Raw genomic sequence first — 27,555 nt, 5'->3', positions numbered from 1 at the left:
AGCAAGCTTGCAGGGCCTGCTGATTGCCATGTGGCTTCTGAAGTAGCTTGAGGAAAGGATGACTTTACACTTCCCTAGGCAAAAGTCCTATAAAATGCAAGAGAGAACAAGAGCCACCTTCCCAGGGGGCTTTAACAGAAGCTAATATTCCTGGGATGGAAATCTTTGGGGTGGTTTAAAAGGAGGCAGTGTCCTCCTGCACATCCAGCACTGGACTGCAAATCAAGGTATTTGGGTTCTATATCTGGCTATGAATTGATGCACTTTGTGACCTGGAGCAAATCACTTACAGTTCAATATTTTTTACTGTTGAACTCAATGGCAGGAAAAGACCTCACTGACATCATGGGGAGTAAAATTAAGCTCTAAATGTCTCGGCATCGCAGTTTCCCCACTGGTAGAAGTGTTAAAGATACTTACCCACCTTTATAAATCATGTTGAGACCTGCAGATGAAATCTACTGTGCAAGAGCCAAGAACTATTTTTACTCCTGCCACTAATGAACGCTTTCTAGCAAAGTTAGCTTTTGGTATTAAATTCTACAAGATTCTTGCACGAAATAAGTTTTGGCACAGGTTTTAAAGTGAGGGAAATTTCTGTCTGGCAAGTTATAAAAGGTTTCAAAACTGTTGCTTGAACAAATCTGCGGCTTACGCTACGTGTTATACTTTGTCTACTTGTTTCAAAATGAATATGGGTGTTATAGTGCATATTTGTGGCATATTTTAGAAGAGCTTGCTTAGTCTGAGGCTAAAAGCTTCTTCCAGCTAACTTAAAAGCATGCTTGTTTCTGCTGGGTTTCTGACTCTTAGAAAAGAGGCAAGCAGAGTTTTCGAAAGTGCTTATGTCCCATTTTGTCCCGTTTTCCCTCTCCCAGACAGGCTCAGCAATCATTTCTGAAACTGGAACGGGAGCTCCTTGGGAATTTAGGTGTGTTTCTGAAGACTTTGGCCTGCCATGCGGTGGCCCTAGACCCTGGCAATGTGGGCAGAGATGGATCAGAGCTAGGTTGACCATGTGTCCTGGTTTGGCCAGATGCTCCCAGAGTCCATAGCCCGGTCCCAGCTGGTCAAAGGTCCTGGGCCACAGTGTGGGGGGAGGCAGAGAGGCACGGCGCTCCAGGCAGGGACCTGCTTGCCTAAGTGATGTGGGATTTCGGTTTGGGCACCAGCTGTGCTTCGTGTGTATACGCACAGAGCAGGGGCAGTATGAAGAAGGACATCATAAGCTTGTCATGCATTGCTGTTGGAAATAGTCTTACAGCTTTTGGGAAGGGATAGTCCTCTTTTGGACAGAAAGGGTTAACCCCATGCTTCGTGCCTCTACTGAGATTTCCTGGATGCCTTTTTAGATTAGTTGGGGTTTTGTGTTGGGGCCAGTGGTCCAAAAGAAATGGTCAGCTTCAGTCCAGCTGCTGGATGATAACCATGCTCAGTCGCTTGCAAAATGCGTTGGCACCATTGGTTAGAGGTGATAAATGGCTTGTCCTGTTGCCAATCACCTGCAACATCCGTCCCTTATTTCACAACATATTATTTGCGTTGGCTCAGCTGCTATCATTTGCGAAAACCCGCACAATTCTCCATCCCCCACTTTGGGTCAGCCTCCTCCATTGTTTTAACATGCAGTTGGTCCTGAATGTGGACTGGCCCCAGCAATTGAATCATCTTCTCTTTAATTAAAAATCTGGCTTTGAAGTTGCGCTGGTATTTAACTCTGAGCATGAGCTACTAAACACAGCCGCTATTCGGTCTTGTGTTTTAGTTCAGCATTGCCATTCTGAAGCCTTGTAATTGCACAGTCAGTCATTCATGATATGCAGAATATTTGCTGACTAAGACTTGTCTAAAAAGTTGGTCGTGATAGATGTGGATCCTGATTGATTCGGAATTGAGCAGTCCCAGCAACTGTGCATATCAGCACAACTCAGATACAGTATCACTGCAGCACCTTGGGTACTAATTTAAGAAAACATCCTTTATTAGTTCATCACTTAAGAATGTGCTGAAGTCCGTGTCACTTCAGGACAGGCTTAAAGTTAAGCATATGTTTAAGCATTTTCTTGAATAGGAGTGCACTTGAGCATGCTTTAGGGCATCTGTTAGTCATAGCTTTAATTTTTAATGCTTCAGTTAATGCTTACTATACACATGTGCACGAAGGACTGTTGATTTTTCTTGCATATCATGCAGGCTAGGATCTCTGTAGCAGATTGGATTCGGAGAGGTGTGTTTTGGGCTTGCTGTGTTCTTCATTAGGGATTTTGTTCACAAGAAATACGGGGTTACACTGGCCTGCCTTTGTCCGTCTATGAAACATTTAGGGATGTGAAGCGTGGCAGTAAATATGGTGACCTCCAAATAACCAGGGCTTGGTAGGGGTATTATGGGAATATACATAATATATATCTGATGAATTGCTGGATACAGGTGAAGGATGCGAGGCAGCCCCATAGGCAGAAGTAGATCCTGCCAGATTCTCATAGCAGCCACACGCAAAGCAGCGTTTCCCTGCCTCCCCTCCATGCACACGCATGCCCCCTCCATCTCTTCTGTCATCCTGTGCAAAGGGGGAAATTACCAGTTCAGCCAAAAGCTGTTCGGTGCTGCTTTCCCCGGTAGATGTTGATCATCATCATCATCATCATCATCATTGTGCCTGCTTCTCAGTGCCCACTTCGGGCGCAGTGCTTCGGGCTTCTCCCACCCTGTTCCTGCACTAGCTTCTGGCTTCCCCCCTTTGCAGCTCCAGCAGCTGCTGGGTGCCCTCCCCATCCGTACCCCCAGCAGACGGGTGCTGTGCGGGCAGCCCCCCAGGAACCCGCCCTACAAGACGGGGAAAAACCTCCTGCACCTGTGATCTGTTTCTGTACAAGGTTGCTCATCAAAGGAGCAATTCCAGTGCTCAAAAGAGATGGAAGTGGAGGCAGCTGAGGCACCTCGGTGTTTCAGAGGATGCTGGTTAGGCGCATACTGCCCATAACCCCCCAGTGGAAGCCGCGCTTGTAAGTGCTTAGCCGATCTTTGTCCCAGGTGAGAAAAGACATGAGTCCTACGTGTTGTCGCTCTTGCCAGAGGAGGGAGAAACACTGTCGCCTCTTCAGAGAGGCGTCCCCATGCCCTGTTCGCTCGCGCCGGGAGGCGCAGATCTGTGACCCGTCACCCCTTCTCCGTGCCAAGGGCTGGTTGCTGCCTTTCAAGTCTGAAACTTCAGGGCTGCTGTAGGCTGCTCATTCAAGCCGCGAGCATCGCTCTTGGAGCCGTCTTCATGCTTCAGAGGCAGCACGATAGAAAAACTTTTCTGTCTGCTCCTCGGCGTTTCCACCGCCGGACAATGTGGAGCCTACCCGGGGAAGGGGGGGAGGCTGAGATCTCGTAACGCCAGCGCATGGTGCGCAGCAGTTATTTCAGCTCATTGTTTGCTGCCAGTGTTTTATCCTCTCGTGTTGTGGGGGACTGAAAAGGGGCTCTTCTGGGGTCCCAGCTGTTCTGGGAGGTTGGTGACATGGGGGTTTTGCTGTGCTTGAATGGCCGACATAGTGAAGTGCAGCTGTGTGCGGTGAGGGCTTTGTCACATGATACCGAATACAGCCATTCCTTTGCAACTTTTTACTCAATAACTATTTCCCAAATGGCTACTTTTAGGCCTTTCAGAATTCACAGGAGTTGTCAGTTGTTATAGTAACGGACCCCTGCTGTTGCAGCGGCCCGAGATGCCCGTTCAGGCTTTTGAACAGACTAACTCATGCTCATTAGACAAAAAAAAGAGAGGGGAGGGGAAGAGACTCACCAAAGGAAAGCTGCTTTTTTAGCATGCTGGAAGAGCTGTTAAGGGCTAGATTATGTACCTGTGTGTGTGTGTGTGTGTGCGCGTGCATGCACATGCACACTTGCGTGTTGCAAAAAAGCCCCTTTTCTCAGCTTGGTTTTCTGACAAATCTGGTTCCCTCCCAGCTCTCGTTTGTCTTCGACTTTTAGTTTTCCCTGCTGCAGATGAGAAACACAAGTGATATCCGTTTCTTCATGAGTCAACTGGGTGATCATTTGCTTCTTCAAAAAATATATTTTGAGTAATTAAAAAAAGAAAATAGGCAGAGAAGCACTTGCCAGGCAAAGAGATCCAGAACTAGAGAAAAAAAAGAAAAATGAGATTTAGTGGCAGTTTCTTCATAGTTTCTAGGGTCGGAAGGGACCTGAGCAGATCAAGTCCGACCCCCCGCCATGGCAGGAAAGAGTACTGGGGTCAAACGACCCCGGCGAGGTGTTCATCCAGCCTCCTCTTAACCCCCCAGGGTCTGGACCGTTGCCGAAGCGGTGCCGCACGCTCGTTATGAATATGGCAGTTCAACAGCGGCACCTACTTGGGCACTTTCAGTCCAGAAATTTTTCTTCACCAGTCTAAGGAGAATATTATGGGGCCATATTCTTCCTGCCTTCTAATTTGGCTCTGACTATGTCTGTCGAAGTACTAAAGTATGCTGAAGCATTTTAACATAGATGTAAAGTTATATTTAAAAAAAAAATTGAAACGAAGCTATTCTGAAGCAGAATATCAGAGCGTCCCGTTCCTTTAAATACTGAAATCTCTGTACACGTTCCTTAGGATCAAATTTTCATCCTGTCTGACAGTTTTCTGCAAACCATTCTGCTTTCCGTGTGTCACTATTTTCTGACAGTTAATTTCCCCGAAAAGTTAATTCCCCAGAAAATTTCTGAGCTGTGTTAGTGAAGAATCGCTGGCTCTGCGAAGGTGCAGGGCTAGAGACGTCTGTGTGCATGTGCGTATGCATGGGTGTGGGCTAGAGATGTCTGTGTGCGTGTACATGTGCATGTGCATGGGTGTGTGCGTGCACCGAGGAAAAGTGGTTCCAAGGAGAGCATGAGGCACAGAAGCGTGGCCCCAGTCCCAAGGATGACACAGGGCTGCAGCCAGAGCCCCAGCGCTGCACATACACGCACAGACCGGTGGGCCTGGCGAGTCCAGGTGGACCAGCAGATCCAAGAGGGTGGGAAGCAGAGGCACAGAGGAGGGGCACGTGCTATGGGTGTGAGACCTGGAACCAGCCTGTGCTGGTAACTACATGGCGTTTATGGCATTAGCAAGAGGCTTGGAGGAGGGGATTGCCATTTTGCAGGATAGGAGGGAGGAAAAAGTTCTCTAAGCCTATCAGGAGAAGCTGAGATTGGCACCCTTGCATTTTGGCACTGGTATCCGAGTCCTTGGCTGCTTGCCTTTGTGCTCAGGTTGGAGGATCTTGTGCAGTTCAAAAGGCTGTCACTTCCCAAGAAGATCACCGGGGCCATCACTTTTCAGGCTTGCCTCAGCTTTTTGCAAGTGTTCTGCAAGCTGTTAGCTCGAGCCATTTCTGTTCCTGCTTATCTCATGTTGATAGGGAAGACATAGGAGTGTAGGCGCTGGCAGAGGTAATGGAGAGATCAGGCAGAGAGCTGGAGGGAGAGGACCTTTACTTCAGAGCAGGAATGGTCAAGTGGGGTGCAGCGGTGCCCTTGGCGGCCGCCAGACCCTTTGCAGGGTGCTGTGGGGTGCGAAGAGATAAGCAGATAAATGCAGGCTCAGGCTCATCCCTGCTAGCCAAGCGCCCACCCCCACTGCCTGGTCCCTCTGCATGGAGGTAAGCCATGTAATACAGAAAGGAGTTGTGAAATTGGGTGCCACTCAATTCCCAAAAGATATGGAGGGGTGTCTCAGGTCCAGCGAGGTTGAGAGCCACTGCTTGAGAGGCTGCCGCTTGGAGAAATCTGTTCTGCTACCGGCCAGTGATATAACAGACTCACAGTGAGCCAGGCTGTGGTAAGCCAAGGATGTAGGAACTGGATGTAAAAACTCCGGTCTTTCCATCCCAGAAGTCTTGCACAGCTCTCTAAAGTGTGCCGTGTGCTCATCCATCGGTGAATCGGGAGTGCTTCCGAGCCATGCTGACCTTCGTTGCTAGTTGGTACCCACGCTGCAGATGCAAGACCCAGCCCTCTGGGAGCGTTGTCCCGCTCCCACCCTGCATCCTTCAGAGCTGTGGTTTTTGAGTTCGAGTAACAGCACCCTGCCACTCAACCGTAGCAGCATCGCCGGCCTCCTCGCAAACGTATTTTGTGTCACACTGGCTGCAAACAGACGTCACCTTCGCGCCAACGTAAATGTTTTTATGACCGCCCAAAGCGAAAGCCAGCAGATGCCGGTGCCCTTTGTTGCACCACAAATGCACAGATTCATTTGTGACAAACAGTGGTGATGATTTGTGCTGCTGTTTTGCAGCAGACATCTGTTGGTTTGAAGGTAGGAGAGCGTGGGTAGCCTGGAGCTGCCTGCGCTCTCCGTCTTCCCCAGGCAGGCGCTCCCAGGGCTTTGAGGACCCAATACGAGGCAGTCCCTCCTGAAGCCCCGGGAGTACCTGTCTGGATTTCCCCAAGAGGTGTACCCTGCAAGCAGCAGGGGCCGGACTCCGCGGGACAGCAGGCGATGTCTTTTTCACCCAGCGAAGTGCACCAGCTGTGCTGGGATGCATCGTGGCACAGCTGATCTGCTCCATTTGGCAACATCTGCGTATAGCCTCATTGAGTTCCCCTGATGTTGGAGAGTCGCAAGTGCTTGTGCAGGTCCATGTTGGAGCAGTGAGCAAGGCGGGTCCAGGCGTTGTGCTTTCCAAGGCTCCCGACAACTTGGGGAATTTGACCGTGGAAGTTAAAGGTGACTCTCGGCTTTCTTGCACTGCATGACTGACACCGCGTCACGAAACAAGGCCCTGCCGACCTTGGACTGGTCTCAGTGCAGCTGAATTATTTCTCACCTCTTCGTTCGCAGTCACGGGCACCGTGGGGCGTTTAGCTTTTCAGTCCCTGTCTTCCTCAGCAAGCGTCCAGCAGCCTGGCCAAAGAGAAAGTCTTCTGATATTCTCTTCGATAGCTGACTTGCTTACTCTCCCTTGGGCTGTATGTCTGTCTTGTCCCCTTGCTGTAGTCTTCTGGCAGTAAAGACTATCCTAGAAAACATCAGTGAGATTCAGCTTTCATGGGCCTGGCTTACTCTGCATGTGTTTTGTGGCATGCAGGGGGATGCCTGCCCATCCATTTTGGTAGCAGGCAGTTGCTGATTTCTTTTCATTTTTTAAAGAAATTTTATTAAGTAACGTAATCAGCATGTGCAGATCAGTTTAATTTGATGACTCTGGTGATATTTAATTTAATGCTAAACCTATTTACTTAGGAAAACCAATTGTATCTCTTTTGAGATCAGTCCCGATATGTAAACAGCATTAAAGTGTTAAAAAAAAAAGAACAAAAGATTAATGAGCAATGAATAAATGATTCTTTTTTTTTCTCAGAGCCATGAAATAAAATTTCTATCATCTGAAGGAAAATATAGTAATTATGGAAATTTGCAAATGGAAATTAACCCACATTGGGCTGCCTCTTTATTTTTGTCATTAAACCAAGTATTTAATTAGCATTTATAGCATTCAAGTTTCAGTATAATCTGTTTTATAATTCTGAGTTTAAATATAAAATCAAAATGGATTTGATATTGCCTATTGTTCACATGCAAAGTACCCAACACAGATATGAAGCTATTGAGATTTGTGAATTTAAAAAATCATATTTCATAAGCACACAATCTACATTTTCTGAAACTGTGGGCTGAACTGTTATTTTTAACTTTTTCTAATTTTTCTAATTTGCATACATATTAGTCCCTGTTTAAATGATGTGTTAATTCTATTCATTAGACTTCAGTAAACGTGTTTGAGTCTTCTGATAATCAAGCCTGAGTCCCTGGGAAGCAAATTACGGACTTTCATGTTACAAAAACTACTGTAAACGTGACATTTATCACTACTGAGCCAACTTATGTGTAGTACTTGGCTACAATCAGTAGGGTAAATCCAGTCTTTCTTATGCTTATTGTAATGATTATGATCTCTGAATAAGGAGCTGGCATCGAGCCCCAAGCGCCTCTTCAGAGATGATTGGGCACTTCAGAAACCACTCTACCCGCTATGCGCTAGAAATGCCAATTGAGCTCTCCTGGGAAAGGGGCAGCCTAATGCAAATCCTAAGGCAGATTGCTTTGAGGAGATGGAAGACCAAGACTTTTCCTTTTTGGAAGGTGGCATCACTTATCCAGATGGCTGGACTGTCCTCGAAACATCTACGTTGATCATGTCTGTTGCTGGCCATTCCCGCAACAACCGCCAGGGGGTTTTGCTCCAATTCAAGCTGAGGTCGCAAATTGGTAAGCCTCTTACCACGAGAACAAGAGTCCTCCCTTCCAGGGGCTGTAGTGACAGTGGAAAGGACCCAGGTATTACAACATACTATGGGAAGAAAAAGGGCTAGGTGTTAGCGTTAGAAGTACAGGAGTGCTGTTGCAGACTGATTTGCCAGGCAGTGACAATTCAGGCTTTTCTTTCTGGTATAAAGGCTTGGTTTTCCCAGTGGTAAATCTGAGGGGATAATTTCCCAAGGTTTATTTGGATGGGGTGACCCTTGAGCTGTGCTTAGGTCTGGAGAGGTTGTGTGTGCTCTGACAAATAGCTAAATAAACTGATAACAGAAAAAAGGTCCTGATGTGGTTCCTTTAAGGAAGTGCTGGACATCTATAAAGGCTGGAAGTTAACTTCCATCTGTTTTGCCGAGTCCACACCTCAGTAATGAGGTGGTATAGAGAACTTGTGCAAATGTTTGTTATAACAAAGGGTAGATTTCACTATCACTGGTTTTGGTCTCCACGAAACTACAAGGCAATGGGTTCCCCGTTGTGTAGTTTAAAGGGCTAGGTGGAGCGTATCAGAGAGGAAGCCTGTTGTCCCCATGGCACGGCGTTATTCCAGCTGTGTGGAATATTTTGGCTGAGGATGAAGCCGGTGTTTGGTGTATATTTGCAACAGGAACTTAATCTCATGACATCTGAACATGTCATGTCGGTCCCAATGACATTGTGTGCAAGAAGCAGCTGGGTGCACGAGAATCGCTCTTGCTTCGCCACCATGTGACATGAAGCCATAACAAGGACTGCTGGAAAATGAAAATCTCATTCCTGAGCATGGAGGTGGGTTTCAGCGCTGTCTGCAGGATTTAAGATTTCGTTTGGTTTTGAAAACGTCTCCAGAGTGTAAACCAGTTCAGTGCTCTCTATCTGCGTTTTCCAGTAGGCTGAACTGCTCTCGTGCCCTTGGAAGAGAAGCTCCAGTTTTCTGCCCAAGGGTTAATGCCGCAGCCCACCACTGCTTTGTTGTTCATTACTTGATTTGTCGTGTCCAGTGAATGGGTCTGGGTTCACTTGGGAGGCTCTTCTCCTTCTGGAGTCACTAACAGAACCTGGCTGTCGTGGTCGGCGTGGGTGAGTTTGGCAGCTGCAGAGCTAAACAATGAATTGCAAATAACCTAATTGCCGTGTGTGAGGGTGGGGAAAATTCTGCCTCAAGGAAATTGTCTGAGGAAATTGGACAGGGAAGGAGGAGAAAAGAAAAAGTTACGCCCTTAGGAAGAGCAGCATGGGTTCATGAAGCCACCGTTTGGGGTGAAATCAAACAGTGGGTATGGTGACTCTCACCTGACGATGCCTCCCTGACCGAGGGGAACTTGCAGAAGTCTCTGAGCTTCCTGCCATGCTCAGCTGAGTGGATCAAGCGTAAACCCTGCATCAGACTGCTCCTTGGGAGCCTGGAAGAGACTCCACCTGCCTGCCAAGGTGGGGAGAGTAGTGCCAGTCCATCCATTCCTGCACTCAGCCCAGGAGTTGGGGGTGACAAAAAGGGGCTAAGTACCGATAGTCAAAAAGCCTGAGGCTGAGTCCATTTAATCTTCCCAGGTTAGTCTAAGATGCAGAGATTGAACTGATAAGCAAGTGAACAGACATTCACTTTTGGTTCCCAAAATACAGCCCCATGCCTGCAGTGGCCCAGTCCAGAAGGTGGGGGGTGCTAGAGCACGCCTCCCTGCTGGACTGGAGCGGACCGCTTGGGCAGGGGTTTGTGGGAGAGTTACAAGGCATCCTGGGATGCTCAGGGACTATGCATTAACCTGATCTGGGACAGAAGTTCAATAAACTGACTTAACCTAAATCAGCTGCATCTGATACCACATCCATCCCGGTTTATCTTAAATCAGTTTTGGCCATTTTGAAAGCAGTGGATGTGCACTGAACTTCAGTTGTGTTACAGGTTTGAACCAGCTTCTGCTCACATTTATGTGTCATTTCTGTCCCCAGCTCAGAGTGTTCAACCGTCTTTGTATCCCATGTACTCTCTTGGCCCCAGGCGCGGACTCCGCCTCGGCTCTCGCCCACAAAGTGGATAGCAGTGGCAGACTCTGGGGAGGGGTCAGGACAGCCGAGGAGTGCTGTGATTCATTGTCTCCTTACAAAGACTCCTGTGCATAGCCCGCAGCGAGCCTTGTTGCCGCTCCCTGGCCAGGTGAGACCGGAGCACAGAGATACCACGCTGAGCTTCCCAGAGCCCAGAGCTGCCCCCACGCAGAAGAGCCCTCCCTGTCATGGGAGAAATACGTGTAGGCTCCACTCCTGGTCTGAACTTGCCGAGATCTGTACACAATGTCTTCTGTCACTGCTGGTCTTATGTGCCGACCCTCCTGGCCTTTCTCTATTTTCCCATTTTCAAGCCATTAATAGTAATAGCTGAGATCTTAACCCCAGCCAAACCCTTTGTGCAAATAATTATTGATGAGCTGGTCACCAGTTGCATCACGCGGGTAGAAATACATGTTTTTAGGCATATAATTTAATATTAATTGGGTGGCTTTAAGTTAAAGCAGCGTGTGAAGCCACAGCCTTTCTTCACGTCAGATTGCCCATTGCAGGATACCAATTAAAGTGGCAAGCAGTAGATTGTTAACAAACTGGTTATCTCCCCATGTGATTATAGAATAGAGGAACTTAATTTGGAGTCTGGGACCCATCTTCTTGAATGCTTCATAATTTCCATGCATCAACATGTACTTACTGAGTCACCCCAAGTGTGCATTCTTTGTCTCTCTTCTGGTGACTGTGCATCGCTTTGTCCAGTAGAAGAAGAGAAGAGACACTGTGTTTTCTAACAAAAAAGGCTCATTAATTAAATGTTCTGTGTTCTGCCACATGTCCTTCTGCAAAAAAATGACTAATTTGTTAGTCAGCTGAAATCATCTTGCACCGAACATCTTGTGCTGATGTGCTAGGATTTTCCTGCCCATTTAAAAGCTGCTACATTTGCCATTTTACAAGTGAGGCTGATAGATAATCGTTCCCTTTCAGAATTGCATTGTTTATTTGTGGTTTCAGCAGTAAATTATGATCTGCTAAAGATAGATTTATGGATGTATGCCCCTATGTATGTGCCAAGGCTAGACATGATGGTTGTTGTGAAAAATGATGCAACTTATACCCCAGGTGCAAATGGCAAGGTGCTCTCCCACAGTAAATGTGCAAGTAGATGAAAAAGACAAATGTCTTCTAAAATGAGTGGACTCTCCAGTATTTGTATAACAGACAGAAGTACCCAAGTTCTTTTCGCTGAGAATTCATTAATGGTCTCCAAGGCTTCCTGCATCTCAGTAGAAAACTGGTCCGGCAAACAGGGTTTAAAGTGTATAACGTAATATTAGGATGCAAAAGCTCAGAGTCTGAACAGGTTTTTTTTGCTGAGTCCATTGTAGAAATAAACCCTGTACACAATAAATAAAGCATGATAAAAATCACTGAGTCAATTTATCCATCCTGTCAAGCTGTCTGTAATCAGCTAGAAGACAAATAATGGGTCAACAGATATTTCACACTTGAGTGTTCATGACAAGAAATCATAGACCTGAAACCAAATGAAACAGAGCTACCAGAAATGACAGCGGAAATATTCCTCTGTTTACCCTGCATTTTAAAGGTTTCAGGTCCCAAATGTTTTCAACGTAAACCACAAAAAGAAAACTTTAAAGGAAAAGAAATGCTGTTTCTCTTCCAAGATATCAGCAGAGACAGAGATTGATGCAGCGGATCTGATAATAAAATCATGGTCAGAGGATTAGGATCTTTTTCATGATTCAATCAGACGATATACCTTGGAGTGAGTTTCGAGTGCCTTCTGTTCCCAGGCCTATCATCTGTTCCCCCTGCTATAACATCACTGAAAGCATCACCACGAATTACAAAAGAAGATGGAAAGGAAGTGTGCAGCACAAATACAAACCAATCAATCAGGCATAGGGTTGTTAGAGGCATGATGACAACATTTGGAAAAGCTATGATCAGAAACCCTTAGAAGTTCAGGGGCAAAATTATTGAATAGAGACCACTTTGTGAGGAGGGAATGGGAAAACAAATGTATTAAGCCAAACATTGACCTCTTTTCTACCCAAAAGCAAATGACTAGCCAACCTATCCAACCTTTAACTTAGCATCTACAGAAGTGTGGACGTGTTTTTATTAAAATGCGCCCCTGAGATCTTGCTGTGTTTTCTCTTTTTCCCCCAATCATGAGAAGTTGCCACTGTCATCAATATTCAAATGAACCGAGCGAGAGGTTTTAAAGAAATCAATCAAAATAAGCTCAAATTAAACTGGAATAAAGCCGCAGAACACGGCAAATAAATACAGAGCCACCTGCAAACAGAAAATAGATTAAAGGGTATCTGTTGTTTAGGGATCTAAAGACATAGTCCTATTAATAATTAATGCAGGTGGCTAAGGTGTCTGTCTCATGTCTAACTACATCTTATCCTTAATCAGAATATTCACTTCAACATGACTGTCCTTGCTAATAGATGTTTCTGTACACACATTAAGATCACTGGAAGCTGCTGGTTTAATAGCCCATGTTATATCCCCCCTCAAAGGATTGGTCTGGGTATGAAAGTAGTTTTCAATTCTTAGTGTAATTTTGACTTTTATGCCGGTCTCTTAAAAGTAGAGTATCTTTTGCTACTAATATCTCATAACTTGAAAATTCTTGACTTTTCTGTATAATCAGGAATCTATTAATACGCTTCCTCTCTAACTTCTAATGATGCTCCTTGATCTTTCAGTCCTTTTGCATAACAAACATCTTTTTCCTCTTACGGGAAAATTGACAGCATTTTTAACCAAGGGACGGATCTTAAACTTCAAAGATGTCCTATTTTTCATTTTCATAAATATATATTTTTTAAATATTTTCTGATCCCTGTCTCCTCCAAGACCTCTCTTACAGTCACTTGTCTCTTGAGTATTAGGGTAGTAGCAATGACATCATCTTATTCATTTTTCTAGAATTTTTTCCCCCAACTACAGAAATTCTCTGGCTACTAGTTAGTTGATATCAGAAAGATGGGGAGTCCAGATAGAGACTGTCTTTATTTGCCTGTGCACTTGGCTGTTCATAATGCTGTGTTTGGTTTTTTGTATTAACCTTAGTCTTGAAGAATCTAAAATCCCTTGAATTTGTTTCATTTTTTTACTTGGGGTGGGGGTGGGGTGGGGGATTGTTAGATATACTGAAGCAATCGTACGAGCAAACATTTCATAGATTTCATAGACATCAGGGCTGGAAGGGACCTCGGGAGATCATTGAGTCCAGCCCCCTGCCCAAAGGGCAGGAAGTCAGCAGGGGTCATAGGATCCCAGCAAGATAAGCATCCAATTTGCTCTTGAAGGTGTTCAATGTAGGTGCTTGAACCACCTCCGCTGGCAGACTGTTCCAGACCTTGGGGGCTCGGACAGTAAAGAAATTCTTCCTTATGTCCAGCCTGAAACGGTCTTGCAGGAGTTTGTGACCGTTCGACCTCGTCATCCCTTGGGGCGCTCTGGTGAACAGACGTTCCCCCAGATCCTGGTGGTCACCCCTGATAAACTTATAGGTGGCCATCAGATCACCCCTGAGCCTGCGCTTTTCCAGGCTAAAGAGCCCCATGGCTCTCAGCCTGTCATCGTAAGATCTGTTTTCCTGACCTCTGATCATGCGCGTGGCTCTCCTCCGGACTCTCTCAAGCTTCTCCACATCCTTTTTGAACTGTGGAGCCCAAAACTGGACGCAGTACTCCAGCTGCGGCCTCACCAAGGCCGAGTACAAGGGGAGAATGATGTCCCGGGATTTGCTCGAGAAGCATCTATGGATGCACGCCAGTTAGTTAATGCTGCTGACCTGGTCAGTTGATGTAAATCAGCAGAGCTGTGTTGGGTTTACTGAAGAATATGCCCATTTAAAAAACCCGGAGATATGCGCTGATATTTCCCTTCAGTGTTTCATTGGTCAGGAGGTTATTGTCTCTGATATTTATTTTTCCTTGTAACATTCATTAACCTTAGAATACAAGAAAGTCATTAATTAAAGTGAGTCTCCAGACATCTCTGCTTTGCTAAAGTTATGAAGAGTAAGTAACTTATTAGCATCAGCCCCATTAGAAACAGAATCTCCAAATGCATTGATCAATAATGAGATTAATGATTCCCTGCGCCTCTGTCTCAGAGATGCATCTAACAAAGCAGATTTGTTATCTGGGCCTTTGCAAACCTTTGATTCCAGGAAGATGGCCCAGAAAGAAGAGCATCTGGGTACCAAACACTGCCAGTTCTGTGTGATGATGAACAGGCTTTACCCTATCAGAATACAACGTTAAAAATGGTGTTTCCTAAATTCACATTTAGTTGGGAAATGATTGGCATCTGCTACCTTTTTTCCCCATCTTCCTGTGTTTACAAAGGGACCTCCTCTTTACCTTTTTACCTCCATTTCAAAAGAAATTATAAGACAGTCTACAAAAATCCTCCCATTCCCTTTTCTTTTTATAAGGGTAGGCAGTAAAGATAAGACTCTGACCATTGTTAATGACATGGAAGAAGGAAACATGCACACACAAGCTACCAGTAGCACCTTAACCTTACATAAACTGAACGTGAAACAAGTCAAATAAATTGCCTTCATGATATTCCCAGTTAGCCCTCTTTCTTTAGGCCCAGAAGCAATAGACATGTCCAGCCTGGAAAGAAAGACAAGAGAAGTAACTTCCCAGTGAGTGATTAATTATACTGAACAAATTAAGGAGTTTCTCGCTAAAGATGCGCAGTGCCTAAGATAACCAGCTTCTACGTAGAAGCCAGCTGGTGACCACCCAGGAGGCACCTCAAATAAATGTCGGGTGACTGTCCTATTCGATTATTGAATTTGAAAGAAGGAATAACCCCTATTACAGGAAGAACTTCTTTACGGTGAGGGTTGCCAAAATCTGGAACGGGCTCCAAGGGAGGTGGTGCACACCCCTGCCTTGGGGGTCTTTAAGAGGAGGCTGGACGTGCACCTGGCTGGGTCGTCTGACCCCAGCTCTCTTACCTGCTCAGGGCACGGGGTCAGACTCAATCTGCTAAGGTCCCTTCCCACCCTAAACATCTATGAATCTATTGCAGGGGGAAAAGGAGTGCTTTTCGGACGTGGGCAAAAAAGCAGCCGCCTGTGCTTAACAGTGGCCATATCTGCACAAGATACTTCACTGTGCTGTAGACTAATCTGTGTGCAGTAAAGCATCACTTGTCTACACGTGCAGGCGCTTACTGCACAGTGAATTAGTCTATGGCACAGTAAATTTACTACCTTCATATGCAGGTAGTAAATTTACTCCGCAGTAAAGCCAAATAGCATTGGTTGCACTTGTAGACGCGCCCACTGAGGCTTCCATGCATTTCACTCTTAGGAGTGTGTCATCAGATATATTCTTTGAATTGGTGACAGTGCCCAGCTCTCGCAAACCTGCCGTGCCTAGAGATCTTGCAAGCAGGTCTCTTTGGGGAAGCGCCTTTGTGCCTGCACACACATCTGCCAAGAGGCTCTGACTTGATGGGTGTCTGTGTACCCAAAGGCAACATTGAGCTGTATGCTCTACTTGGTGAGCAGACAGAAACAGAAAACCTGTTGGGGGTAGGAAAGCCTTATTCACAATTGGAGGCTGTGAATATATGCCTATATTATCTAAAAAAACATAAAAACACCACTCTGCTGAAATCCAGCCTGGACAGAATTCATGTCCTGGGATGATGATATCCAATGTGCCAAATGTGACCTGTTTTGCATCGGCACGGAGAGTGTCTCGCTAGCGAAAGGCAATCTTCCGTGGTTACAGGAGTTGTTAGGATGTACACGAGCGTCGCAGGCTGCACCTGATGTTGCACGCTGCTTGGGCTGCTGGAGCCAAGCACTATAAGGTGCTATAAAGGTCCCGGCTGCTCGGGAAAAGGCCCGTGATGGTTTTCACCTGTAGGATGCAGAGGTGACAAACGCAGCGGCTTGTCAGAGTTACAGAATAACTCCAGTCTCTGCAATATAGAGAGACAGTAGAGTTGCGTTGTGGTATCTAAAGCTGCATCTCACCGAGGGAAAAATTAACGCAGGTGTCTTTTTCCATACCTTACCCATACCTCATTCTTTAGACTGTTCGACTACCCATAGATATTTAGACCCTGTTTTCTCCTGGTATTAGCTGGACAGCAAACAGCAGTGCATGCACCAGGGAGCACGTTCTCTTCCAGGGGAAAGTACTGATGAGCAAACCCGCTCGGTCCCATGCGCAGCTGTGGAGTGCGACCAACACAGATGTTGCAAGTATTGATTTAGGGAGGTTGGTGGGGGGGAAGTCTGGCCCTGTCAAAGGTCACAAAGAGAATAATTAGTTACCAAGTGCTCCAGGGGCTAGTGTCATCCCAAATTAGGGTTCACATTTGCCTCCGCCGTTCTCAGGGGATGCTGGAAAGATGGGAGAAGGAAGCATGGAAAGTGTTTCTGCTGGGTTAAACTAAGATTTATCCACTTACAATTTGCAGTTAAAGAGTTTTGTGAGTGCATTACAGCACTGGCCAGCTGGGCATTTTTTGGTTGTGCAGCTGACAGTGTTGCTAATGCGGACGGGCTTACGAATTGAAGTCTGCTGTGCAAGTGTCATAATTTTCAGAGCCTTAACCACTCACATCCCTTTTTACAAGGATCTTTTTTATTGCCCACTGCCTGTTTTCGGTGCTGTGCACCAAAGAGAGACACAGTCCCTGACCATAGGACCTTATACTCCAAGCCTATCCTGTGCAGCCTTGCAGGGTTAGCAAATGTATGCTTGGATTTTCAACTGGGAGATCTACACGACCACCTAGCATGTGTGCCCGCTGCAAGCATGAATCCGGAGTGGTTTCTACCAAGAAGGGACAAGCCCTCGTTGCCAAATGGTTTTTCAGCTGGAGATTTCAAGCGATGATGCCTTCTTTAAAATAGATCAGAACTTTAATTACCTCCCACTTCCTTTTGTTCTGCCTGTTTTCTTCCCTGTCTTTTCCCAGCTAGCAGCTGTTAATGTTTTTCCTCTAATGTGTATGAAGCGTATGTACCCGTGTTACAGACTGTGACATTTGGTAGCAGGGAACAGCAGAACGCCGTCTGCAGAATGAACCTGAGGGTTTTCCCCCACTTCGAGTTCCCATAACTTACTCTGTGCTGTCCTGAGCCTCCCTACGTACTCTGAGGCTGGAGCATCCCAGCTACCGACCATTTTCTACAAGGTGTCATGCAGCGGTAACGGTAGATGATCCATGACATGAGGCTTTTTACACCTAAGACGATCTGAATTCTAGCCTTAGTGAGTTTTAGAAGGAGCATACAAGAATACCTCTGCCATGCAGTGCACCACTGCAGCATAATACACCTCTGTGAATAAAAATGGCCTCGTGTTCCCCATTTTGAGTGACGGACTGACTTCACCCAGAAGATGGGGGTTGCACATGGATCATTCCTACAGCTCAATCTTTTGCAGAACAAGAGCATATTTTGCATGGGCATGTCCTTGTTTTCATTCAGCTGTATACATTGTGTGTATATAATGAAAGTGCCGCTTTTTGGGGAGGGGGAAGCGGGACAGCTCTTTCTTCCTTTGGTCTCTGCAAGAGACAAGCCAAGCTACTTCTGGGCAGAAAATAAGATGCAGGGCCTCAAATACTGCATAAAAACGCAGACTGATGAACTCTTCTAGCAACATACCGCATGCCTTATTTGCTTCCTGTTCACTAGCTCAGCTTCCAAAATGGAGAAACAGAAAAACATTTGCAAAAACAAGGCAGAGAGGAGGCTTTCATCTTGGAGAAAGTTGTGCCCCCTTAACGAGCGCTTTGAAGGTGCGACCCTATTTCATTGTTATTGCCCTAATGTCTTTTAAAGGTGGTTTCCTTTTCCACAAAGCACTTGCTTTTCTAAGGGTGAAAACCGTAGCTTTCCCTCGAGTCTGCAGACGGGTGATTAGCAGCATCTGTGTGGTTCTGTACGGCCAGAGGGACCGGTTTAAATGGCCAAGCGCGATGTATTGTCACAAGTCTTTACCGCGGGGGCTAGTGTCACGTTATTCAGCTTGCTGAGAAAGAGGGCATTTCGCCCTTAAAAAGAGAGTTATTCCAGGCGTATTGCAGAGAGTCTCACTATACGTAGCAGCAGGACATCCTCTTTACAGACGCGGGGTGGGCTCTGAGCTGGACTAGCGAACAGCTTACCAGTGTAAGTAAAGGCCTTTCCCTCCGGCCCCAAGAACAATGATGGGGACAGTCTACTTCTGTACTATTGTCCCTTGACAAAGGTCCCAAAGACTTGGCACGCTGTGAAACTACTGAAACCCATTCACGGACTGTGGAAACCTCTCTCATTACTACTGCTGCATGAGCTTAATGCGTTTGTTTGCAGGAGAAGGAGAGCCATCTTCACAAGAGGTGCCCAGGAGAAGCGGCCTTCCGCGCAGTGGGGAGCATCCCTTGTTCTCCAGCAGCGCATTCACTCCTTGCTTTCCATGTGCCCACTTTTAAAGTATAGTGCCAAGTCAGCGTTTTCTCGCTTGTTTGACTTGGACAGCTTTCTTGTTCTGTTTGGAGGCCAGCTCCTAAAACCGAGCACACTTCCACTTCCTTCTCCCGTTCCCCTGTCAAGCTGCGGCATGGTAAATGTTTCCTTTTTGTGACTTTTTTAAATCAGCAGAGCAGCTCCCAAACTGAAATACTCCCAGAAAAAGGATCATTTCAGCCCTGTCTGACGTGATGCGGGGTGCAGGTACTCCTAGCATGCAGCGACAGGATAGATGTAATGTCAGAGATACCCGTGCTGGTGGTCATGGGATCAGATTTGCTTACATGTTTTTTCATTTTTTTTTCTCTCTTCTTAAAGCTGGAGTCAGTGCTATTGCTCATAAAAGCCCGTGACTGATGACCTGGGCTGTAGCCCTGTGCAGACTGCAGACGGCTGTCGGCCAGGCTTCTGGTTGCTGGTCTGCCTGTGCCATAGTCCAGATTCATTGCACTTCTGCTCTTTCGCGGTCCTGAGGAGCCATTGCCAATTCTGACAGTGACAAACGTGCGCGGAGGGGCAGTGAAGCTGATGGAAAGGGCAGAGCAGCACGGTACCGGCACGCTTGGCCTCATCCACACAAGACACTAACTGTGCAGTAGCTAATAACACTGCGCAGCAGCGTGCCGGGCAGAACCCATGTTAATGCACTGCTTTGCAGCAGTATTGGGCTACTGCGCAGTTAGTGTCTGTGAAAATGCATGCGCCACTGCTGCTGCACAGTAGCACCTGTTACTGTGCATTGATTTATTACTTGGTTATGCAAGTACTAAACTTAATGCGCAGTAACTGTGGCACATGTGAACATGTAGATGCACCCACTGACCAGATGCTGTTCCTGACCACATTTACAGGGAAACTGTGCAACGTGGCTGACTGAGAGGATGAAATACTTTTTTCTCTAGTGAATCTGCATTCAGGAAACTGCCTCTCTCACTACCCCGTACGCTGCAGACAGGCTCTCTCTGGGATTTTGAACGGCTTTGCAATCCCTGATCGAGGATACAGCTTTCTCTTCCTCTCGCAGCTTTGATACCTTGCTTTGTGCTGTGAAAGATACGGATGTCAGAACCAAACCTTTGTCCCAGCTAGATGACAGACTTCCCAAAAGGACGAGGGAAGCTTTCACAGAAGGAAAACTTTCTGTGCAGTTTTCTCCCAGAGTTTCTAAAAACTTGGGGAACTCAAAGGAGTTCAAGAGGAGGAGCAAAGGTAAAGTAAAAATAAAGCAAAGCTCGTTAACTGCAGGCTGTATCCTTCCTACTAATCCAAGCCACTGAAAGGCATTCAGCAAAGGAGAAAGGTTCAAGTTACTTTTAGCTTCAAAACCAGACCTGAAAGCTGCTGGAGAACGAGAGATGTTTCTGACCACGGTCGTTATTTTTATCATGAATTTTCAGGACACAAGTAGGCTGCTCTTCAGCATTGGACATGTGTGTTAGGAATGCTTTTTTGTTCTGCTGCTTTCTTCACGACAAACATTCGCTTTTTCCACCACAAGGCCCGTGGCACTTTCTCCGCTCGTCCTGTCATCAGGTCTGACTGTCGTGATCCAGAATGTAAGGACTGCTATGCTGAAGGCAGCTGGTGGTCTTGCCTGGTCTAGCATCCTGTTTTCCAGCCTGGCCAGCCAGGATGCTTCCTTCAGAGGAAAGTGTTGGCAAACCGGGAATGATCTGACACGCGGCACTCAGCCACTGCATTCAGATTTTGTTTTGTGGCTACTGAGCCATTTGCGTGACAACCCCGCCTGCATCCGAGGTCATGCAGCAGGCCCATTGCAGAACCAGGACTTACAGCCCAGGGGTCCTGACTCCTCCAGTCTTCTAGGTCACGTGGCCTTTTAGAAAAGCTGCGATCAGGTGCATGACCCGTCGCCCGTAATCCCAACGCGCATCAACATGGGAGCGGGCCGGGGTGCTCCTCTGTGTGCATCTCGGTGAAGTCCAGGAGAGCAGGGCACCTGGTGGGGCGCAAGGCTTGCACTTGCTAATGTGACCGAGGAAGCAGGAATTCACAGTGCTTCTTTTGCAGCTTTGCCCTAGGATGGGGTCGCCTGGACATGTTATACTCCGTGACTGGGGCTCCTGGGTGCTGTGGTGAAGCAGAGAAGAAAGCAGTGCACACCTGGCTGGCCTTGCAGCAGCTGGGAGGAAAGTGCAGCATCGCACTGACGGTCGGAGGTGCTTCACAAAGTCAGTCAAGGGGCCCTACTTGTGCAACACGAGCCCTGCATTGGCACCTACCAGCCACAGCCCCGCTGGGCCATAGTGCATATAGCCCAGCTGTGGCTGAGTCTCCCCGAAGTCGGAGAAGTCCCCTTTTGATCGTATACCATGTTGTCACCGGTATTTCTGTGGCTGCAGCCAGCCGCCTCGGAGCCTATCAGCCCCCGCTTCTTCATCACCCTCCCCCTAACCCCAGCATCAGCTGGTGCAGAGCCATATGTGTCCCTTCCCCCTCTGCTCGGAGCCATGGATGCTGGGGATACGACTACAAAGGAGTAAGAGCCAGCAGTTGGCTTCAGATCTATTCCCAGGGCTCCCGTTTGTCTTCGGTAGAAGCTGCGCGTTCGTATCGAAGGCAGAGCTAGGTCCCAGGAACCGAGCATCTGGAGGGAAGTAACCGAGCGCTCACCTGCAGGCAGTCGTAGTGGTCCAGCGCTCCGCCCGTCCTCAGGGTCGGGGTAGACGGGGAGCTGCTCGTGCTTTATCAATAATCAAAGCAGCTTGTTCTGAGTGCCAGAGTTACCAAGCGCATGGCGGTTGTGAGAAAGTTATCAGCAAACAACAGACTCTGCCAAGCAGAGCGGGTATAAAAGCATAACCTCACTAATAGTTGGTCTCTTGGCAGACTTTTATGTCTGCAGTCCAGTTACTAAGTGGTATTACTCTGAGCTTCACACTGTCTTACTTTGCTGTAATAATAATTAGCTGTTACTGTCTACAAAAAGCTAGGGGAGTGCGAGGAAACCTTCCCAGACGGCAGTGGCAGATAGATTCCCATGTGCTTCCACCCTTCCCGTTCTGCGGATTACTTTCTGCATCTGTGACAACTGTGCATCTGGTCTGTGGGATCTCACATGGTTATTCTGCCCCAGGGAAAAGCTGCCAGAAAACCATATGGGGCTTAGGGAAGGGGTCTCCTTCACGGATCTCGGAGACAACAGGGTCCTTGGTTCTTTGCTGGAAAGGCGTGTGCTGCCTGGGATAGTCTAGACTCGAGAGTAAGACTGTCGTTTGCTTTGCTTTTCTATAAAGTCCCTTTTGTAAAAGGGTTTCTGCACTTCTGAACTAGTTGGTCAGTTTGCAACAAGAATGAATCCCATTGAAAATGAAGGCGGCTCCCTCCCAAGTTTGTGTGGGTGTCAGGAAAAATCCCGAGTGCACATATTGCCCCTAGCTGCCCTTGTAGCTTCCCTGTCTTGCACACACAGTCAGTTGAAAGCTAAATGTACACAAGTCCTGGTCCCGATCCAGCAATTGCTGTTATTACACACATGCATGCACGTGGGCCGCTGGCTATGGTCAGGGACTGGAACCCAACTCTGCCACCGTTGTGGGTCCTTGGGATATGTCACCTCCCCTCGCTCAGGCTCTGCCTCGACCCTCTGTCTCGCCGTGTCTGCTCAGGCTGCAGCTCGGCGAGGCAGCAACTGCCTTGTTGCAAGTATAGTAGAGGTTTTGGGGCATCAGGGCTGCTCTAAGCCACAGTTGTTGGAACATGCTGGACCTCAGTATCTCCCTTTGCACCTCTTCTCCCTCCCCCTGACTGACCACAGCATGATCCCACGCCAGGAGCAGGGGCAAACCGTAGCTGTCGGCACCCTACGGGAGCTTAAGGAAAGATGTGCCCGGAACTGATTCTCAATAGAAATTTCTTGCCAGGAGGTTGTGGGACTCATTTGAAAACTTATTTCTTATCACATTAGTCTGGAAACCAGGCCCTGTGCGGGCATAGATGTGTGTGAAGTGTCACCCTGCAAAATTCCCGGCTCATCAGCGCTCTTCTTGGAGGCTGAGGGGTGCCCCGCATCATCTCTGCGTGCCCTGGATGGGTGGGTTCCTGGCCTCAAATTTTTTCTTGCCTTTCTCAGAAAATTCAATTGCAGCAGAGATGAAGCTGAGGACATTAAAGCCGAGGAGGAGCTTCCAATCTCGTGAGCACATGGAAAGGGGTTTAGAGTGGAAGTGGGGTTGTGGTTATAGCCGTGTTGGTCTAAGGACACAGGCAGGCAAGTTCTTGGGGTAGATGCGATATCTTTTATGCGGCCAATTAAATAGTTGGAAAAATTGTTCTTTGCAAGCTTTCAGGTACAAACACCCTTCCTTCACCAACAGATATGCCTGAAGAAGGGTGTTTGTGCCTGAAAGCTTGCAAAGAACAATTTTACCAGCTATTTAGTTGGTCTCATAAAAGATATCAGCTCTACCCCAGGAACCTTGTCTGCCTGGAGTGGGAGAGCGCACTTCACTTCCACTACAGATCTTGCTTCCAGTAAGTGGTGTAGTAAAGCCGACCCGTGCTCCAGAGAGATAACCGGCCTTTGTGCATTCAGGTGCGCACGCAGTATATTGCCGAGTGATGTGCTTGTGGCTAGAAAAGGTGGTGGGGTCAAGCCGTGGTAATGAAGTTTTCAACAACAGCTATATGCAGCCATCCATGCAAGAGAGAGAGATTTGTCCATGGCATGATTTATCGCCGCCAACTTCACTGTGCTAAGAGCTCGTTTGCTGAAATTACAAAAGCTGTAACTATCCCACGGTACGAGATGCTCGGTGTATTCCTCTCTGCATTATGCACATCGCCCAATGGGACTGTGCGTCTACATAAACAATTTAATGTTTTTTATGGGGAAAAAAATCTCTTGACAGTATAAAACAGCACAATATGAGGCAATGCTTTTTTGTCTGTGCAAAAACAGAATAAATAAATGGATAGAAAGGAATTATATTTCGTATATACTGTGAGCTTATTAACAAAAAAAAGGTCTTGGATCAGTAGATGAAAGGGTCTCTCTCTATTGAACTGCTAGATGGAAAATTGTATATATTCTTAAAGCTTGAATTACCAGGAGACACTGTCCATGGATTTTCTGTGGAGATGACTCAGGGGAAAAAAGTCCTGAATGCATGAAAACCATGAACATTTTGCCTGTTTCATATTCATAGTTTCTTCCCTATGTGTGACTGATTTATTCACCGCTGCGCCCCCAGGGTATACATTGTCCAAAATGCTGCCGAAAGAGAAAGGCACTCACCCTTTCCTGTCCCTTTTGTTGAATTCTTCCAAATGGAAGGAAACAAACTAATTTTTTTCTTTTTTAAGTGCTGAGCTGCATGTCACGAATATTGGGTTTTCCCGTGTTTTACCTTACTGTGTTTCCCTAGCAAAGGAGGCCTGGTATAGCAAAAACCTGAGCATGGCTTCAGCCTGGCGGCTGGAAAAGAAGTGTGTTTTAGGGATGCCGCCCTCTGTGCTGTGAAATATGATCTTTCCTGGTTGCATATCATCTCAATAGTTGTATATGAGCATCTATACCGTGTGCTTGTATTATTTATAAAGTGCTGCAGTTACACAGGCACCCCGTACAGACGCAGAGGAAGCAAACGCCCGTAGGTATTTTTGCGTCTGGTACAGACCTGTTTTTTGCCTGGAAAAGTTATTTGATTTTCAGTGCGACTTCTTAGCACCCTGGCACGCATCAGCGTTGAAAACAATGGGAGCACAAATTACTTTGACAATGTCAGCAAAGCAGGCTCTACCGAGTGGGCTTTCTGTGCGGAGCACAATGCCCAGAATTACAGAAAAGCAGACGGCAAGGCAGAAAGTTCCCCGCCAGTACGTGCAAATATGTTTCAGCAGGAGAAACAGCAACTTCCTAAAGGGGCAGCTCAACCGGGGCTGCCTTCAAACGCCGTCCAGGTGCCGGGGAGCAGTTCATTAAGCGATGCCGTAAGAGGGCTGTTCATGGTGCGGGGAAGCTATTGTTAAGCGCCCCTGACAGATGAGAGCAGACCCTTTGCTTGTCACAATAGCTGCTCCCACTGAGCAAGTCTCATTAAATATTCAGCTCCAGCCCCAAGCAGCTCATTAAGTCAGCAATGAGCAGTGACGCTGATGTTGGAAAACCCTGCCTCGGTTAACATCACCATGCAGAGGCTTCTTGGCTCTCTCGATGCTCTTCTGCTCAGTGCCTTCTCTATGATGACCAGCTGGTGCTCTCTGCTTTGCATTAAGTACAGGTAAAAGCATTAAGGTACATTCGAGTCTGTCTTTCCCTGTCTCTGGCGTGGTCGCAGCGCGTGACTTGTCCTTCTTGGGCCTTTCTCAGCGCGTGGCTGTGGGGCCCAAGCGGGATTTTCTCCCGGCACGGCCGAGGTTCAGATTTTGAAAGAGGAGGGTGTGACAGGGATTGTATTGCTTCTGGGCTTAAAGGAGCTGAATTCCTCACCCTTTTAAGACCTGTCTGTGCTATTCTGCGTTAGTTACTGTTACCCAGCGTCAAGTTTTACAGTAAGTCTGTATCCTCCCCCCCCCGCAGACATTTTTGTGCGCTCGTTTGGTTTGAGACGATGCATTGGCGTGTGTCTCACGGGCAAAGGACTGGCAGCCAGTGTTTCTTTCTGAACTTTTTATTTGAAATCCGGATCCAAATTCTAAAGTGACTGGTCTTAATTTTATGGTAACTAATCCTCAGCAATAGCCTGCTCTTAAAGGGGAGGGGCGGTGTGTATTTCTGGCGAGTGGGTGTCAGGTATCAGTGAATACAATGCCTCGGGGTCTGAAAGTAGCAATATAATTGTATACAGCTTCAGTGGGTTTTCACCAACCAGCATTTAAGGCTTTAACATCTGAAAGGCTGAACCAGAAGTGGAAAGGCAGGACACGTGCAGGCGCTCTTTGCTCTTCTCCAAATGTGATTTTTTTCACACTGCTGAACTTTTTCTCTCTTCCTTTCGCAGAAAGTGTTTTCAGACTGCTCATTTCTATGTGGAGGACAGCAGCTCGCCTCGCGTGGTCCCCAATGAAAGTATTCCCATTATACCTATTCCAGGTAAGGCAGGCCTGCGCGTGCTGCGTGCGCGTGCTGCGTGCGGCCAGGTGCCGGCTCACTGGTGCTGGGAGGGAAAGCCACGTTGGTTCGGTGACAAATTCTGATTGCTCTCTCAACTCTTGGTAGAGGTTTTGCAACGTCTGTGCCATCGCTTCTGAGTGAGCGTGCCTTGCTCTTTGCCTCTGGCAGTGGAACCGGTGTGTTTTTGTCACAGATCACTGCAAATCCTGGAGCAACTTTGTTAGAAGTGGTACTTTTTTTAGCGATAATAATGCCTGGCATTCGGTCGAGAATAGGTTACGGGTTCAGAGGGCCCTGGTGCGAACAACTCCACTGGCTGCACCGGAGAGGTTGCTCCCATCTTTTCCAGGTGTAGCTTTGCTCCTTTTTGAACTAGCAGGAGAGGAGGGGACTGCGCACAGACAAAGCATCCAAGTGGATTTAAAGGAGTAATATTCAAGCTATACGGGCCGGCTTCTTCCCTCAGCTGAGCTGGAATGAAGGTGAAAGCAGGCAGTGCCCCTGTGTCCCTGCCATCCACGTGAGGCAGTTTCTCGCAGTGTTACCAGCTGCACCAGTTTGTTTCCCTTTAAATAAGGATGACAAACAAGAAACCCCAAAACTTTTGCAGCTGCAGCAGTGGCGTAGCCCTTGCAGCACCCGCCTTGTATGGTAGTATTCAGTCTTGTTGACACAAGTAAAACGTACGCTATGTTATAACGAGTTTAGTTGCACAAAGGGGGATCTGACTTGCTATGGCAGGATGACATGTTTTTCCTCTGTTCCCTTCGCCTGTTCCATAATTTTGGTTTGACAGCTCGAGGCTTCAGACTGCAGTTATTAAATTAATTTTAACAAAGACTTTCAAAGACTGTCTCTAACAGTCTAGGAAAAGAGACACTGAAGAAATACCCTCATTAGGAAAGGGAAAGCATCTAGTTAAATTTTTCGTAATTGCATTCATAATTGTATGTCTAACCTTCAAGGGTGACAATTTTAAACACACCTGAGGGAGTTAACGTGAAACGTTAGCTATTCTCTCCTTATGTGAAACGTTCGGTGATTTGTACCATGCTGTCGATAGTAGTCTGAGTCCTGTCTCTGTAGAAACAAAAAGTTACTGTCATCCTCTGTCCTTATCTGTGGAACATGCAATGGAAGAAAAATATAGAGACCCAGATACTTTTGTTAATAAGGACCCACTGTCCCCCTCTTCCTCCTTGGCGGTGCATAGGGGCGAGATGTTTCCATCCCAGGTCCACTGTGATGGGTGTGCAGGAGCTTTGTGCACTGCCTTGTCTCCCATTATAGGAAACATCAGTGCTGCAAGTCATAATATCTTTTCTTAGCTATCAAATCTACTGATCACTGCCCTGCCTTTGCCAAACCTCGCATGTGATGCCTCCTTGGAAATTACTAGAAGGGGCTTGGGTTTGTATCTGACTGGTCTGTGCAAAGCCCTGTCTAAACTAGGTGGATCATATTTTGCTCTCCTTACCCTTCACTTTCAGCTCCTGATCCACCTGGTTTAGACCCACACTCTTTGGCCTTTCTTATTGAAATGCCTGCGTGCAGAGAGGCCGGCTGATTTGGTGCTAGGTGGATGATGGGGACAGAGCTCACTGAGTTAAGCTTGACCCGCTGGGTTTCTGGTGTTGATAATACTGGTAATAG

At 47.0% G+C, this 27,555-nt stretch overlaps 1 protein-coding gene across 5 annotated transcripts in view; it reads left to right on the top strand.

Annotated features, from left to right (window-relative positions):
• Window positions 1–27,555, top strand: part of PTPRG (protein tyrosine phosphatase receptor type G) — a 449,911-nt gene that overhangs the window by 385,158 nt on the left and 37,198 nt on the right. For all 5 annotated transcript variants that reach the window (XM_090022695.1, XM_090022694.1, XM_090022693.1 and 2 more), the window contains exon 14: window positions 25,790–25,881. In XM_090022695.1, coding sequence (XP_089878821.1) covers window positions 25,790–25,881 — 92 coding nt within the window. The remainder of the gene's footprint in view (window positions 1–25,789; window positions 25,882–27,555) is intronic.

Source organism: Crocodylus siamensis, chromosome 11 (genome assembly GCF_052110815.1).
Source record: "Crocodylus siamensis isolate JL-2025a chromosome 11, ASM5211081v1, whole genome shotgun sequence".
NCBI classification, from domain to species: domain Eukaryota; kingdom Metazoa; phylum Chordata; order Crocodylia; family Crocodylidae; genus Crocodylus; species Crocodylus siamensis.
The sequence above is the reverse complement of the archived record's forward strand: the minus strand, read 5'-3'. Positions and strand labels throughout refer to the sequence as shown.